The sequence below is a fragment of the Halichoeres trimaculatus genome, unplaced genomic scaffold (genome assembly GCF_033239565.1).
Source record: "Halichoeres trimaculatus isolate MK-OKI-2021-1 unplaced genomic scaffold, fHalTri1.1 fHalTri1_scaffold_16, whole genome shotgun sequence".
NCBI classification, from domain to species: domain Eukaryota; kingdom Metazoa; phylum Chordata; class Actinopteri; order Labriformes; family Labridae; genus Halichoeres; species Halichoeres trimaculatus.
This window is the reverse complement of record NW_027437194.1, coordinates 28,074,207-28,090,696: the sequence shown is the minus strand read 5'-3', so window position 1 is coordinate 28,090,696 and position 16,490 is coordinate 28,074,207. Positions and strand designations below refer to the sequence as shown.

At 38.8% G+C, this 16,490-nt stretch overlaps 1 protein-coding gene across 5 annotated transcripts in view; it reads right to left on the bottom strand.

Annotated features, from left to right (window-relative positions):
* Nucleotides 1-16,490, bottom strand: part of palm2akap2 (PALM2 and AKAP2 fusion) — a 96,240-nt gene that overhangs the window by 42,949 nt on the left and 36,801 nt on the right. For 4 of the 5 annotated variants that reach the window (XM_074689641.1, XM_074689639.1, XM_074689638.1 and 1 more), the window contains 5 exons: nt 11,234-11,348; nt 9,517-9,538; nt 8,556-8,681; nt 6,507-7,328; nt 1,410-1,495 (listed from right to left, as the gene is read on the bottom strand). In XM_074689641.1, coding sequence (XP_074545742.1) covers nt 1,410-1,495; nt 6,507-7,328; nt 8,556-8,681; nt 9,517-9,538; nt 11,234-11,348 — 1,171 coding nt within the window. The remainder of the gene's footprint in view (nt 1-1,409; nt 1,496-6,506; nt 7,329-8,555; nt 8,682-9,516; nt 9,539-11,233; nt 11,349-16,490) is intronic. The other variant, XM_074689642.1, reaches the window with a different exon arrangement.

Below are 16,490 nucleotides of genomic sequence, written 5' to 3'. Positions count from 1 at the left end.
ACGATTTTCTGTCACAAACAGGCCTGAAACGAAGCCCAATAAATACTACAATGAAATGATTAAAGTTCATAGTGCGTACTAGTATAGTAGTAGTTGAAGAGAATGCACGATCTTAGGTTGAGATCTCATGATAAGCAGCATGAGACAGTCAAGGCCTGTGAAGAACTGCGCATGAATTTTTTTTCTTAATGGTCATTATCTGACTGAGTGCATCTGATGATAACAATGTGTGATCACATTGTCAATATGACATGCTCAATGATGACAGAAACCATTATTTGCAGAGGGAGTCATTGAGATGATTAAACTGTGCAGGTCTAGGGAAGTTTGTATCCTGGTAAGTGTGGGATGCTGGTGTGAGGGATAACCATAAAGACTTGCTGACTTCCTTTTGAGGCCTTGAATTGGAATATACTTATTTTTTAAGTCATTCATTAGTGAATCAGTTTGTGTTTACAAAAGAAGGTGAATCTATCTTTGATTGTTGCTGTAGTCTTTACTAATCAGATATATCACACTCACTGTGACTTGACCCAAAGAGGGAGTGAGCAGTGACAGTACAGCATACCAGGTGACTCAATATTGACTTTCTTATCATGTTAGACCCAGATCTTCTCTTCTGTAAAAAGCCCACAACATTTCACACTTCATAGCAATGTAAACAATTAAACACTGAACAAGCTGGGTAAGTGGCAACTAAAATACAGGCTGTTAAGTCACTTCATTAACTGTGTCTATACCTATCAGACAGCTCAGATACCATCTCAGCTGGCTACCTGCCATGACTATGTAAGCATAGTTCTCACCTTTACAGTTTTTCTCAGTTGTTTCAGCACATGTCTCGAATCAACCTTGCCATATGCAAAAACAGTGAGTGCATTTCTCAAAACAGTTTGTACAAATAACAAAACACCATGGATTACCTGCAAAAGCCAGTCTCTTTCTCAGAATCCTTAGTTCATCTCTCAAAGTAAATCTCTGTGTCAGTGAACGTGTCAGTGCATCAGAATGATGAGTCCTGGTGTCAGTGTGTATGGATACGACAGTCAAAGTGTTTGGTCACGTTGTCGGTGTAACGGTTTACTCTGGAAGGACGTTCTGATGTAAACTTTGCCTTAAGTTTTGATGACAGTTATTGTAAATTGTAAGTTGACAGTAATGGATAATGTTGCTGAAGACTTCTTGCAACCTCTCCAATAGGGTCACAGAAGAGGTTTTGATTCCCACCTGGGGTACTACTGTTTTAATATGACAGCTATTATAATCTACACAATAAGTGGACATAGTTTCACTTAAATGCCCATGGTTGTATTTTAAGGCAGTAATTGAACTCAGTGCAGTCCTTGAGTAAAGTAATGGCATCCTTAAATAAGTATATAACCCACAGATACAGACTAACGACTACTTACCGTTAGCTGCTGGCAATGTCTGGTTGTCATAGAAGCCTGATATCCATTTTCTTCTGCCACAGTAAAGTCTGGTGTTTTGATGTAACCTATAATGAAACACAATTTGAATTTCATCATTTTGTTCTTCAACCATTATTTTGTTTCTGTGAGTAGTCTAAACATTTTCCACGGTATACCTGACATAACTCTTACAAAAACAGATGCACACTATATATTTATAGTGTGCATATATATATATATATATATATATATATATATATATATATATTTATGTGTTTGTGTGTGTGTGTGTGTGTGTGTGTGTGTGTGTGTGTGTGTGTGTGTGTGTGTGTGTGTGTGTGTATATATATATATATATTAGATTACATTAGATTAGGTCAACTTTATTTTCCTTTGCAGGAAATTTGTCTTCGACAGCAGTCCTACTGGCCAAGGACCCAGTATTTTAAATGACACTATACTAGACACATACGACAGTCACATAAGCAAGTTATTGCACAAGGATGTTAAAGTGCAGTGCTCATCACAATACGCAGTGAAGCTAAGCAGAAACAAGTTAAAAACTGAGTTTTGCAATATATATATATATATATATATATATATATATATATATATATATATATATATTGCATAATTCCCATTTCCTTAAAATGTTTTGGAATTAGTACTATTAGTTTTATAAATCATATGCTGTGTCCTTTACATTTTATGCCTCAGTCAGTGTTTTGCTTTTTGTGCTATTTGTGTTGTAAGGTTAAGTGAGTAAACAGGATTCTACAGTATGACTTTTTGCAGTACCCAGTATTGATATCAGGGTGGCGCCTCAGGCCTCCTGCAAAACTAGGGCACTGAGGTATAATGAGCCATCTATTCATAACCTGACTACCCATCACAGGAACTTTTTTAATAGTATTTTCCTTCAACAAACACTTTCTCTGTACATCTCCACGCTTTGTCCTTATGGCCCTTCCTTCCTTCCTTTCTTTCTTTTCTTTCTTTTTTTTTTGGAGTATAAACCATCATCAGATTGCACAGACACAGTCTGAGTCTTAACAGGAATGTCATATTGCAGCAGTTTTTCATGGGCAGTGGTTAGTCAGTAGACTACAGAGATGGTTTCACAGTCTGCTCAGTGTGTTTTGCTTTACAGCCAGCTCCTATGAACTAGCAAGTATAGGCAGATACTATATTCCACTTTACCTGTTTCAGAAATTAACCTACAAATTGTACAATCATTGCCATGTTGTGATTTTTGTTTTCAAGGATCACAGTGTCAAGGCATGCTTAGGTTCTTACATGAGGACAGCTTATTTATTGGACAATTTATCTGCTAAATTAAACATGTACAGGAGAGAGTTGTGACTAATATTTTAATGCTTCAATTTCAGTCAGTTGTAATTAACAGTAGGAATTGATGTTTATTTTAACCGGTGTAAGACTGATAAAACTGACTTAGATCTGTATTCATTTTACTTTCATACTACTGTAAACTACTGTGTGTATGTATGGGGGTGTGTGTGTGTATGTGTGGAGGGGGGTTATTGTTAGTGGCAGTGGGTATTATAACAGATCGGGGTGCAGTCAGGATAGCTTGTGATTCATTTGTCAGCAGCCAATGAAAAAGTGAATGTTAGAGAAAGATGGAAAGAAGAACAAGCAAGAGACGGCAGAGGGGCAGTGGAGGAACTCAGCTTTATTGACCAAAGACAGAGAGAGGATACAAACATCAGGGAGGGAAAGAGAGAGAAAGAGAGGATGTGACAGACTAAGTTGTAATCATAAAAGGAGAGAATGAGTTGTGTGTGTGTGAGAGATAGAGAGTTTGAGAGAGGGTGTGGGGTACAATTGAAAATGGTTCCTTTTGTTGAAACAGTCCATACAACCAAGCAGACAGGAAAAATAGCGACCCCTTCAGAGGGAGAGGAGTTCTTCAGGCTTGGCAGTGGGGCTGGTAAACTTGTCAAGTCTCTTGTGTTCTTGTACAGCTCCTTGCATTACATCAAGCACACACACACAAACCCAAACAGGCAAACTTGATTGGTCAGGCTGCCAAAATTGGAACCCAGGCTTCCACTTTCCCTCTTTTTTTTCAAGTTTTTTTTCAAGTTTTTTCTTTATGTGGTGATTGCACAATTTTCTAGATAAATACAGTATGTTTTGCTCTGATGCACATTATTTGTTTGTCTTACAGTTTCGAAAAACAAAACTAAATGTTTAAGAGCGCGTCTTTGCATAGCCTCCACAATCTCTAAAATCAAACATCCATGCAGTGAATATTTTCTCACCAATTATCCAGCCCTAACCAGGACACCAGTAGTAATTTTCCTCAGCCTTTGCAAGCACTGCAGCCTGCTGCACATAGATCTAATCCTGTGAGAAACTGTTTGGATGGCTCTGTTTTTCCATAAGATCTGTTGTGGTTATTTGAATGAACATGCATGCTGTGTAAAAGATAGTGTCTGTTTTATGCTGTTTTCTTAACAGTTAAATTGTTTTTCCTAGATGTATTTCATAGATCAACATTGATGTCAAAGCACTTCTTCATGAATGGAAACAGATGATTGCTTGTAAGGAATCATTATAAAACAACTTTTGTTAATTAAGATGATGAGCAGTTGTGTCAGTGGAGTTGACTTGTGGTTAAATGGCCTCCATGAAAATTTGATGCTATGTATGATGGTGCCTCTGAACAAAATAATAAGATGTTGTGGTGCTTTTGGAGCCCATGATACTGGGTATGTGAATGGAAGCAGCTGCCAGGAGAGGTGAGAAGGTTAATCAAGAGAATATGCACAGCACAGCAGTGATTGAGGATAAAAATGAATAAAGGTGTTTGTGCACAAAAACAGTTGTGGTATGGAATGTTTAGATACCAGAACCAGTGTCATGCACAGAATAATCTTACATAGCTGCAGATCTCTCTCCATATATTTATGTGTATTGAAAAGTAAATCACTCTTTCATAGAATATAGAGCATGTTTACATTTTAATCTACACAGGGCATAGCCTGGTGGACATTCACACAGCCAATACTGACTGACTGACTGACAGCAGCTTTGGCAAATCATACTAAAGCACGAATGTTTGAAAGGCAAACCTACAGTTACAGTCCTGCACAGAGCCATGTGTGAAAAAAATGATTTACCATGAAAATTTTCTCATTCAGAAGTATCATTGTTGCTACCAAATAGGACTTTCCAGGTGCACTATCAGAGACAGTAAACAGTCAACCACATGGCCAGGACTGTTGAAGCTGACCAGTGGTTGATGGAAAATGAAAGAATAGGTGAGTCTTTCTGGAAGTTTAGAAGGCTCATCAGGTCAGTCTTGGTAAGTGATGTATGTAATTTCATTAATTACATTTTTGTAGTTTTTTCCTCAACATCAGCATTTGGTGAGGATAAATGGTTACTGTGGTTAGATAAGAGTAACAAGACTACATCAACTCTGGCCACAGAAACAGTGACCTCTATCTTTTTCAGCCACATGGTAAAGTGTAATCACAGACTCTAGATGCCCGTTGAGCAGCATTATCATCTCTGTTCCATGTTTCACACAGAGCCTTAAAAATAAAGCACCATCTTTCAGAGCCTCTATTATCATGCAGCTGAACAAGGGTGATTACTGCTTTTGAATACTGCTTTTCTAAAATGACCTATAGTGTAGTAGATGATATGATGTAAGGGCACCCAGGCCACATTATCTGAAGCACTTTTGTAAACAGGGGCCTGGTTTGGAAATGTGAGAGCTGGCAGTGTTTTCAGTCCCTTTGTGCAGAGCATAATGAATCTCTTGTGGTCTTCTTCCGTGATGGAGTGAGTTTACAGACAAAATGATTAACACAAATCCCGAGCTTCTCTAAAAGCTCATCAAGTACTGCTGGGCAGTTGTAATTTAGAAATGTGGTAGCACTTGGTTACATTCAGTCTTCACAACTTTGTGCCCATTTTGTCTGTAGTGACATATTTGTTTTTATAGTTGGAAAAAAACATGTTCCTTGGCTGTTGGAGTATACTCATTGAGCTGCCGTTAGCTTCCTGTGCCCTGTTCAAGTGCCTCTAACTGGCTGCTGAGAAGAAGAGGAAGTGATTTCAGCAGTGGAATAGCTGGAGGTCATGGACAAAATGACTGAGAGAGGGAAAGAAAGAGAGAAAGGGTCATCTTACTAATAACTACAAGTGGTGTTGAAACTTTGCTTCCCATGGAAACTTGTATCCAAACAGTTTAATTGTCTTACAAGTTTCAAAAGAACATTCAGATATTAGCAGTAAACAACATGAAAAGTAGAAAAGATGATTAAGTCTCTGTTTTTTTTCTTCTTATCATCAGGGCTTTGTGTTTTCTTTTTGAAAGAATGAAGAGGCACATAAAGTAACCAAGGCAACAAGTTCAACTTTCTTTGTATGGAGAGAGGGGGGTTAGTTTTTAGTTTGTTTGTTGGATATGCCGTAGCTAATATTTTAGAAATTGGTTCATTAAAAAAGATTGATTGATTGTAAGCTAGATGGACTGTTCGGTCAGACACCATGGTGATGGGTTTGATTAACCCTAAAGTCTTACTGGCTGATGAGAGTTCATTCATTTTCTGAACCGCTTATCCTGTTCAGGGTCATGGGTGGCTGGAGCCTATCCCAGCTGTCACTGAGCGAGAGGCGAGGTACACCCTGGATTGGTCGCCAGCCTGGCTGACTGTTGAGAGTAGTTTTGCAAAACCTGGTCATTTTTTTCCTACAAGTGTTTTTTTCATCATTCATATGGCAGCAAGAAATTGCTTTGTTTCTGGATTTATTAAATATATCATAATGTCTGAGGAGACAAGAGGTTATACTAAGCCCCAAGTTGACAAAGATGGCAACAAAAAAAAGCAGAGATGTTGAGGAAGTTAATTGTGTTGTTGTCAAAGATCAGACAAGGGCTAGTGTGCGTGCATGTGTGCCAGCCATTCAGGGTCCAGAGGAGGAGAAAGGCAGGGCTTCTGTTAGTAACCATCCAGAAACAGAAGAAAAGAGAAGGGTATTTGGGGTAATAAAAGGGTAGCAGAGGAAGATTCAGTCACATGAGGAGGCAGCACTGGCAGCGTTTCCTCTTGTCTGTACCTGTGGCAGGGGTAAGACCAGGTGGGGGAGCTGTATTGGCATCAGCGTTTGCAGGGGGTGAGGAGGTGCTGTCGGGCTCACGGCCATCTGATGACAGTTCTGTGCTGGCAGCCTCAGACGTGGCCGGCCGCCCCGACACAAGATCTGCTGCTGTGCCATCGATGATTGACAGGTCAGTGACTGTTTTCTCTCTCAGGGATTTTTCATCATCTTCATCTATTAGGACCACCTCAGCTTTTACCGCACCATCAAAACCAAGGAGTCGCCTACTCTCACTCATGTCATCAACGTCCTGGTAGCCAAGGAACACCATGGTGATTGGGTGTTCTGCTGTAGCTTGTGGTGGGGAGGAAAGCTCTGCACCTGGATGGGCTGAGGAGCCAGGCTGGGTCGTGATTGGACCAGGAGGGGGCGCCATGCCGAGCCGGGTCTCCCTCTGCAGGGCCACCTGGGCTGGTGGGCTTGAGGGGATGGAAGGCGGTGCACAGGAGGGTGGCGACAGATCATCAACATCTAGGGGTGAAACATAGGCCTGCAGAGCGGCTGGGGTCACAGTCACACGACTGCTATCTCCACTGTGGACAACGGGTCTGGCAGCCCGCTGGATCAGCTGGTCAACCTGCGCAGAGCTCCACCCATTCTCCACAGTGGTGGTCGACACGCCTCCAGAGGAAGTGACCTCATAGACCACTTTTCTTCCATCATCATAAACTTTGACGCCACGTGTTGCAGCATCAAGTGGGTTCATGCGATTGGCTGACAGGATGAGCTGCTCCCCGGTCTTTGGGTCATGCTGCACATTGATCTCCATGGCAAACATAGCTGTTAGGAGGGTAAGGGGGAGGGAAAGAGGGGAGGAGAGAAGGAGAGATAAGAGGAAGGGAGGAGATAAGTTTGGATTGCTGGAAAAAGTGAAAAGGTGGTGGGGATGAACAGTCAGACAAGGTGTGTGTGTGTGGAGGGGTGTTTTAGGGGGCCATGAGGATAGGAACAAAGTGCTCTCTTTAATATGGTAAATGATGGGTTCAAACTACAACATTATGCAATTAGTCAAACACAAAACACTTCCTCAACTTTATGCTACAGAGTCAAACCACAGATAAAAATGAGGCTTAAGAAACAATATGAGTTAATATCAAGTGAGGACAAGCCTGCTGAAAATGGTCCTTTTGGGTAAACAAGCGGTATGTCTTTTAAAGAACTACCAGAACTATTAAATGGCTAACCTGATAGGTATTACTTATAACCACTAGTGAAATTTCTCACTTTTAAAAAAATTAAAGTAGTGTCAGAAGAAGGACTTAAGTGTTTCCTCACTGCTTATCTCCATGAGGTATTGTTTATGACAATAAAAACATTAAAAAATAGATGTGTTGAGCTAATCTTTCACAAAAAAAATAAGACAAAGATAAGTATCATATGACTGGAAATATCTCAAGATTGGTCAGAAGCAAAACTTAAACACAGTCACATATGAACTTTTAGTTTTGAGTTTGTTTCCACTCTAAAATCAGAACAGAAGAAACACTGTAGAACCACCATGTGTCGGCTTAACCCCATGGGTGCCAAAACTGAAGCCACTGACTGTGGTGCTAGTGCTGATACTAATTTTCTAATCTTCAAAAAGATCTGATAGACTAGTTATAATGCTGAAATGAATAAAATTAGCATTTATTGCTGAATAAATCATCATAAATCTCTTTTTTTTAATTCTATTTATTTTGCCATCTGAGTTACAGACTTGCCAAAAGTTCATACTGAAATTAATAAGGAGAGACATTCTCTACAAAAATTCAATAACTGATCTGGATTTTTCAGTTCATGGGCTTTCACAACTTCACACTGAACAGGAAAAGTCTATGTTACTTAAACTATTCGTGAAAATGTGCGCATTTGTTTCCTGTCCACCCTCCATTTGCATAGGAGTTTGTCCTGCTCATAATCCAACTTGGCTGCTGCCCAAAACCATCCTTTCCTCCTGTCCTCCCTCCCTCCCTCTCTTTCCTCCCCTCCCTCACCTCCTCACCTCCTCTCCTCCCCGTGTCTTACCAGGTCTTGGTATGGCGTGCTCTCCGGAGGCAGGTTTGCCGGCCTGAGGCTGCGTGGCCAGAACAAGGTGGTCTGGATTTGGGTCTGTGCAGTCCGAGAGAGCGGTGGACATGCAGCCGGTGGCATCTAGTGAGCAGGAGCACAAGAGGGGAAGTGACACATGGTCAGAGGGACGTTAGAGGGCATGAGGCAGACACACACACATACACACTCATTCACCAGGCTCATGTCGATACACACATAGAAACAAAGAACACACACTTCATCGGTGTTGTAACCACACCCTGACAGAAAAAATAACACACATACAGACCAACCCCCAAAACTTAGAAACTAACCACACCCCTGAGTGACCTGAACACATCTATTCCACACTCACATTCATACACACAGCATCTGACTTGCCTCAACCTTCTATTTCTGTGTCCACAGCAACTCCAGCACCCGTGAGGCTCAGTGCTTATGCAGCAGAAGCGTGTGTGTTTGTATTTGTGTGTCTGTGTGTGTGTTATGGCAGGAACAAAGCTTTTGGGGCTTACAGGGCTTGCTGGTGAATAGGGGGGATAAAGACAGTGACTGCAGGCTGCAGAGTCATGGCCTTGTGTGTGTGAGAGCCTCAATAGTCTCGCTGAGCAGGGTCCTGTGTGCATTTGTGTGGGTCTGAGTTTTGGGAGATGTGTGTGTGTGTGTTCATCTAGGGGTATTTGTTTGTCTGTGTGTATGACTGTTAGTGTGGATGAATGTGTTTGGGGGTCATTAGCGTGCGCTGGCCTGCATCTCTCCTACCTCAGCGAGACTATTATCACATACGGGCACAAACACAGACAGAGAAACACAAGTAGAGGTTTTCCAATGCAAGGGCACAGAGATAACTTAGGGAGGAACACCAACCCGGGGGGATTTATTTGTTTGTTTCTGTGTCTGTGTGTGTGTGTGAGTGTGTGTGTGTGATTGCTCATACCTCCATCCTGGTTCGTCAGACTCTGAATGAGAGACAAGAGAAAGTCTACATGAGTCATATTGGTTTTGGAGTTTGAAAAAAGTGAAAGATTGAGAAAGTATGACAATAGGAAACGTATTAACAAAAGAATAATATCATGTAATGACTAAATTTCCATAGAAATCATGAGGGGGGCTCAGGCGGTGGCTAGGCTTTTCACTCTCATCACACACGGTGAAATAGTTCAGAAACACAGGAGACATGTCACCAGACCTCATTCATGTGTTTGAGACTGACTTCACTTAACACTTTCACACATTTCTGGTTTCTGGTTTAACTGTGGTCAAAATTACCTTATGCACGGTCATTTCAAGCCCAAGCCCCAAATAATACAATAACATAATTTAATATATAAAATATATTGTGTATACATTATAGTGTTATATCATATTTTTGTCTATTCAAAAGCAGTGAAGCACAAATAACTAGCACTATCTTACTTTTCTGGCTCTTTTCATCCATTTTCCAAATTTTTATTTTTATTTTTATTGAATTTAATTTTTTTTAAATCCTGTTCCCACACTGTTTTAAAAAAATGTAATTTTACAGGAAATAGTCTGTAATTTTTAACAGATTTTTCCTGTTTAAAAACACAACAAAATGCTAGTATATTTACAGATATATTCACTAATTTTACACAGTCAAAAAAAAAGAAAATCAGAATTTTACGCTTATTAACCCTTAATTTTTAAAGTATTTTTTTCCTAATTTTCAAAACCCATCTACAAAACTGTAAAAATACAGAAATTATCTGTAAAATGACATCCTGGATGTTTTTTTTTTAGGTATCATGCCAGCTGAACCTTGTACCCTTCTCACTCATGGTTGCAATTCACTGGTAGAAAAAAAACAGTAAAAGCACTGGCAGCAAAGTTTCCAGACAGATACCATAAAATTACAGTTAAACACTGTAAAAACATGCAACTACATTAAAATGCAGGACTTCACTGTAAAAAATCAAAATCTTTAAATAGAAAAAAAATGGTAAAAGCACTGGCAGCAAAGTTTCCAGACAAATACCATAAAAAAATAAATACAAATAAAATTACAGTCAAATGCTATAATATAGAACTATGTAAAAAAAAAAAAAAAAAAAAGAAAAGAAAAGAAAAGAAAAAGAAAAAAGAAAAACTGTAAAAATATGGGAATGAATTGTTTTTTGATCAGAGACAAAAAAAAACAACCTCCAAAGAGAACACACTGCTCTTCTCCTAAAAACACTTTCCTCTCATGCATCACTGGTCATTTTGTCCTCCATCACTTTTTGTCCTAAATTTTACTGTTTTCCTTTTATATTTCACAGCAAAGTCATTTTTATTGTGACAGTGCTTGTAACCATGAGTGAGGAGGACAGACTGTGGATATGAGATAAGACAGTTAAGACTTTTATTTTTTAAGCACATGTCTGATTTCAAAATGTGTTTATTTATTACTATATACCGTTATCGTTCCAGGCAGAAAGATTTACTTTTGCTCTAAATAATAAGCAGCCTAACTCGTAAAGTTCAACCTGAAAGTCTGACAGGAACCTTCAACCAGCCTTTGGGTCTACGATTTTTTCACATCAACCAGGCCATAGTGTTATCTGTGCACGCATTCTTCAGTCATTTAAAGCAAACTATTCAGCAAAGCCCCTAAAAGATTATACAAGGCTTAAAAAAGGTTCTTATTCAGTTACCTTCTGCAGGTCTTCTATGGAGCGCTCCGTCTCTTTCAGACGTTCTCTGAGGACCTGCTCTTTTGCAGATATTTGGGACTCTTCGCTTTCAAGTGCACCGATTTCAGACTCTAACCTGCAAACACAGAAAATTTAGCAGATCATTCTCTACCATGACACAGAGCAAAGTGACAACAGAAGACCAAATTTAGAGTCAATCAGAGGAACTAACTCATACCAAGATAAAAAAAAAAAAAAGTAACACTTTATTTTGATAGTACAGCTGTTGACAAGGTGTCCCTCATGATATCTTTTCAGAAAACAATTGTACAGCTGTTTAGGAGAAAAAAAAGTATAAGTATAGTGAAATGTTACCATAATTTTTTGACTGTTTTTCCCTTAAATTGTCTTTAAGTCTTAACCCAGGTCTACATACGCTTTGTTAAGAATGCCAGGTGATAGTCTTTTGATTGTTGTCTACATGTTGACAATCAAGATAGTCAACTACTGTTTAAATAACATATTATCTATTGATACTCAATTAATCTGAACAGTAGTTGACAACCAACAGTGTATCAACAGTCAGTCATTTGATGGGTGAGGAATGTTTGAGATATGTTGACATTTTACTGTTGACTTTCAACTGACAGATCAATTCAACTCACAAGAAGATGATGTCGATCTATGGATAGTCGAATGCCAATTAATAGCCTGTTTTAAAAAAATTGGAGACAATTTTTTTTTTTTAAATGTTGTCAAACCTTGAAATGCACCTTATGGTCAACCAATAGTTAGTTGGATGTATGTAACTTGTCTGCTGAAAATTTGACATTGAATATCTACTGATAGCATGTTGAGTGTCAGCAGACGGACTTTCAAGATAAAATGTTACCAAGAAAAAAGACCAGCTAAACCAGCTAGTAAAAGTTTTTCTTTTTCCACTTCCTAAAGGCTTTATCTTTTGTGAGGCCTGAGGTTGACACTGACCAGGACACCTTGTCCTGGTCTGAAGATGTCTTCCATGTTTCCAGAAAGTGTTGTCTTTTTCTCTGTATGAATGGGATCTGGAGCTTAATTACACTTGCAAGAAAAAGTATGTGAACCCTTTCGATTGTGTATATTTATAAATGTAAGAGGAGGTATAGGTATGTGATTGTGTGATTAATGTATGTATCTGTGGGCACGTGTGTTTATCTTAACCCATTGATGCCTGTTGTCATTTGATAAGAGTGAGTCACAATTCAAATGTAGATGTAGTAACAAAACAGAGGACAAGAGACGTTGTACATCACAGAAAACAGTGCAGCCCTAGGTAGGAAAGCCAGTGAATGACGATTATTTTATGTCACAGAGATGTGCAAACTACCTTCACCAATCTGCAAGAATGACCTGTCATTCAGACTCCTAATGCTGCACCGTTTTGGTCAAAGAGCTTTTAAAAAAAAAATTAAAAAAAGGTCTATGACCAAAACAGTCCTTTGGTTAAGATTGTCTCATAAAGAGCTTCCAGTACAATCTGGACTTTCACATGGCTGCTGATGCTGTAATGATTAGAAAAAGGCTGGAAAAGCTGGCTGTTGTTTCTGGTACACATATGTGCTAATACAAATTGACGCACAAATTCCTCATGTCTCAGGGGAGTGTATTCTGAAAGTACTGTGAGTGTTGGCAGTGAGTTAGGAAGCAACTCTGGTCCTCCTCCCAGAACACTTCCTAGTATTGTTGCAACTCTATATCTTGAATGTCCATGCGATCCTACACACGTCTAGTGTGTGTAATGATTATGACATAGTCTTTATGGCATAGATCAGGGGTCTGCAACCTTTACCTTCATAGGAGCCATTTTTCCTTAGCTCACCTGGATTAAAGTCATTCAGGAGCCACAAAATCTACTTTATCTTCACAATAAAGACAAAAGGTGTATACATTTGAAACATACTAAAAATCTAAAGAATAATTAGCTGAACGAGAAGATTTTGTGTTTATGAAATTGTACATGTTATGTCTCCATTTTTTATTTTCAATAAATTTGCAAATATTAAAAATTTAGGAAAATATGTAATATCATAAAGTTCATAAATAGATAATAAGATATTTCAGTAAGTTTGTGATTTTTTCAAAAAAATAAATACAAAAAAATGGCTGAAAATGCAAAATATTTAAAAATCTATAACTGTTTTAAAATTTCATAAATTTGCAAAAAATGTAAAAAAAAAAAAAAAAAACAACAACAAAAAAAAACAGTCTTTTCACAAACTTGCTCCATTTTAAATTATTTCAAAATCTGGAGGAAAAATGCAGAAATTTTTATTCCTATATTTGCAAAAAGTTTACGAAAAAATAATTTTAAAAAATTGCAAAAATTTAAACAAATAAATAAATAATGAGACAAATATTTATTTAATAATAAAGTTATTAATAAAAATTCTTTATTTCATTATTATTATTTTTTTTTCAAATCTACAGGGAGCCACAGGAAAGGAGTTAGAGAGCCGCATGAGGCTCCAGAGCCGCAGGTTGCAGACCCCTGGCATAGATAGATAGATAGATAGATAGATAGATAGATAGATAGATAGAGAGATAGAGAGATAGAGAGATAGATAGATAGATAGATAGATAGATAGATAGATAGATAGATAGATAGATAGATAGATAGATAGATAGATAGATAGAGAGATAGATAGATAGATAGATAGATAGATAGATAGATAGATAGATAGATAGATAGATAGATAGATAGATAGATAGATCAAATAAAGATGAAATAAATAAACACTACAAAATGCACAAAAAGTACTCAAGGAGAGGACACAGGGCTGCAGTCCCCAAACCATATTGCCTTTCCTGCATTGGACGATCTGGAGCTTTTCAAGACAGAAGCTCTGCTGTTTATCATGCCACGTTATACTTGTCTGTCTTGCATTTGGAAACTGTCACACTGTGCACTGTGCAACTTTCTGAAAATGAGCCATAGTCTCATAATCTCTTTCCTTTCCTTCCTTGGGTCATGTTTTACCCACACCTTCCCAGCCTTTCTCTTATTAACAGATGTCTTCGAGTCATGTGTGACTACTCACCCATGCTCCTCCCTATGATGTTTCCCTTTTTTTTTTTTTTCCTTTTTCTTACAGGAAGGGAACTTAACTTCTGTTTCCTGTAAACCACATGAGATCTTTCCAAAATCAGACACACAGTCAGAAGCTGGATTGGTGACTGGAGAAGGATGCAGTCTTTCAGACACATGTTGAAATATGTGGATGGCAATCACTGTTAGTGCTGAAACCTTTGACAGCTCATAACATGAAAACATGTTTCTGTCAAGTACTGAATGGAAAAGATTTGAAGATGAAAGGGGGTATGGAGGCAAGGAGTCGTGAGGTAGAATGTTAAGGAGAAAGACAGAAACTCTGTACGTATACATAGATAAGAGGGAAATTGTTCAGCTCCCCACACAAATATTTCTCTAAAAGGCAATCCATCACGACAAACTGCTGCCAAAAATCAATTTTATGAGGGAAATGTCTCTGAAGGAACCTTTGCATACTTTATATTCTAGAGAACTAATCAAATAGGAGCTTCATGCCTGTTTTCCACCTATGGGGTCTTGAACAGAGAGGTAGAGAAAAGCACACTGCCACAAATAAAATAAAATAAAATAAAATAAAATAAAATAAAATAAAATAAAATAAATATATATATTAAAAAAAAACTTGTATCTGGTGCCCCCTAGTGATAAAAAAAAATGCAGGTCCAAAACTGTGATCACAATTAATTTTTCTCTGACTGCATAATCGTTTCAACACAATTATAGAAACCTTACACTCAAGGAACAAAACATTGGCCCTGATTTATACCACTATGACATAATGTCATTTTCACAGTTTTTGCAAAACAGTGAACATAAAGAAAAAAAACACCAAAACACATTTGGCTGCATTGGACACATGAAGCTTAGCGAAAGTTCAGTCAGGAAGACTGGGGGCATGCTCACACACACTTCTGTTCACTCATTCTTTCCCGCTTTTGTCTATCAGCTGACTGGGAGGCGCGTCAATTTTTTCTCTGTCCAATCACATCGTTTCCGCTTCAATCGTTAGCCAATCATTTAATAGCTGTCAAAGTTTAAATGCCATCTCTTCTGCTTGTCAGCTGTCTTTCAGGCTCGCGTCTCGACCCTCCTCCTCCCCAGACACCCCCAGTCTCTATGGCTCAGTCCTCTTTCTTCAGCCCAGCAGTCGTCCGCACTGAAGCCGCAGATTGCAGTTCGCAACCTCGCAGTCGCAGCCCAGCAGTTCTCAGCCCAGCAGTCCGCAGCCCGAGTCCGAAGTTCGCAGCCCGCAGTTCTCAATGAATCATACAGATCAAGACTCTTAGGACTGTCACCACCACCAGTGTCTAGACTCCATCAGGGGATATCATAATTCTCAATGTCATTGCACCCCCTTCATTTATAAATTGCTCAATGATTGATGGGGTCTAACCGCCAAACTATCTTTGCATGCATTTATTCATAATTGGTTCATAACTCTTTATGGTGTTTAAGTCTCTCCTGATTGAAAGAAGTTTGTCATGATGTCACTTGCTTGTAAGACCAAAGCACAGACTGTCACATACCTATGAGACAATTGGCTAAACACTGCCATCAGGTGCACAAACACATAATTGCTTAACTGTAGACACTCCAGTCAGGTTTAAGCACTATAAAAATGCAGCAGGGTAGTTCTTCAACCACATTGGAAGGGGTCAGAAGGAGAAGAGTGAGGGTGAAAGGGGGAATCAACGTAGGAGAAGGAAGAAGAAGAAGAAGACCTGAAGCAGGTGGTGCATACACCCCCTCTTATGGCTTTATGAGGTTACATGTATTTTTTTCTACATAGGACTGAGGGATGAGAACAACAAGGCAGAAGGGGGTCCATATCCATCCAAGAACAAGAGAGAAAGAGATCATGAGCATGGTTTTGGCAAGTAATGCTATCAGAGAAATTCGAGCCAGCATTATGGCTGACCGTGTCTTTTAAAGTAATGTGCATCAGGTCTCTAGGTCAACACTTGCACGCATCATGAACAGACATCAGGTTCACGTGAAACAACTTGGTCATGTTGCCTTCTGAGTGGAATCCAGAGAGGGTCAAACAGCTGCAGCTTTTTTCTGTTTACTGTAACTGTAACCTTTGCTGCACACAGTATTTCATGTTTGTCTGGTATTTGCTGAGCATTCAGTGTTATGCACACCAATGAAGTAGCATAAAAAGGGATCGAAAAAAGAGTATTATGTGTT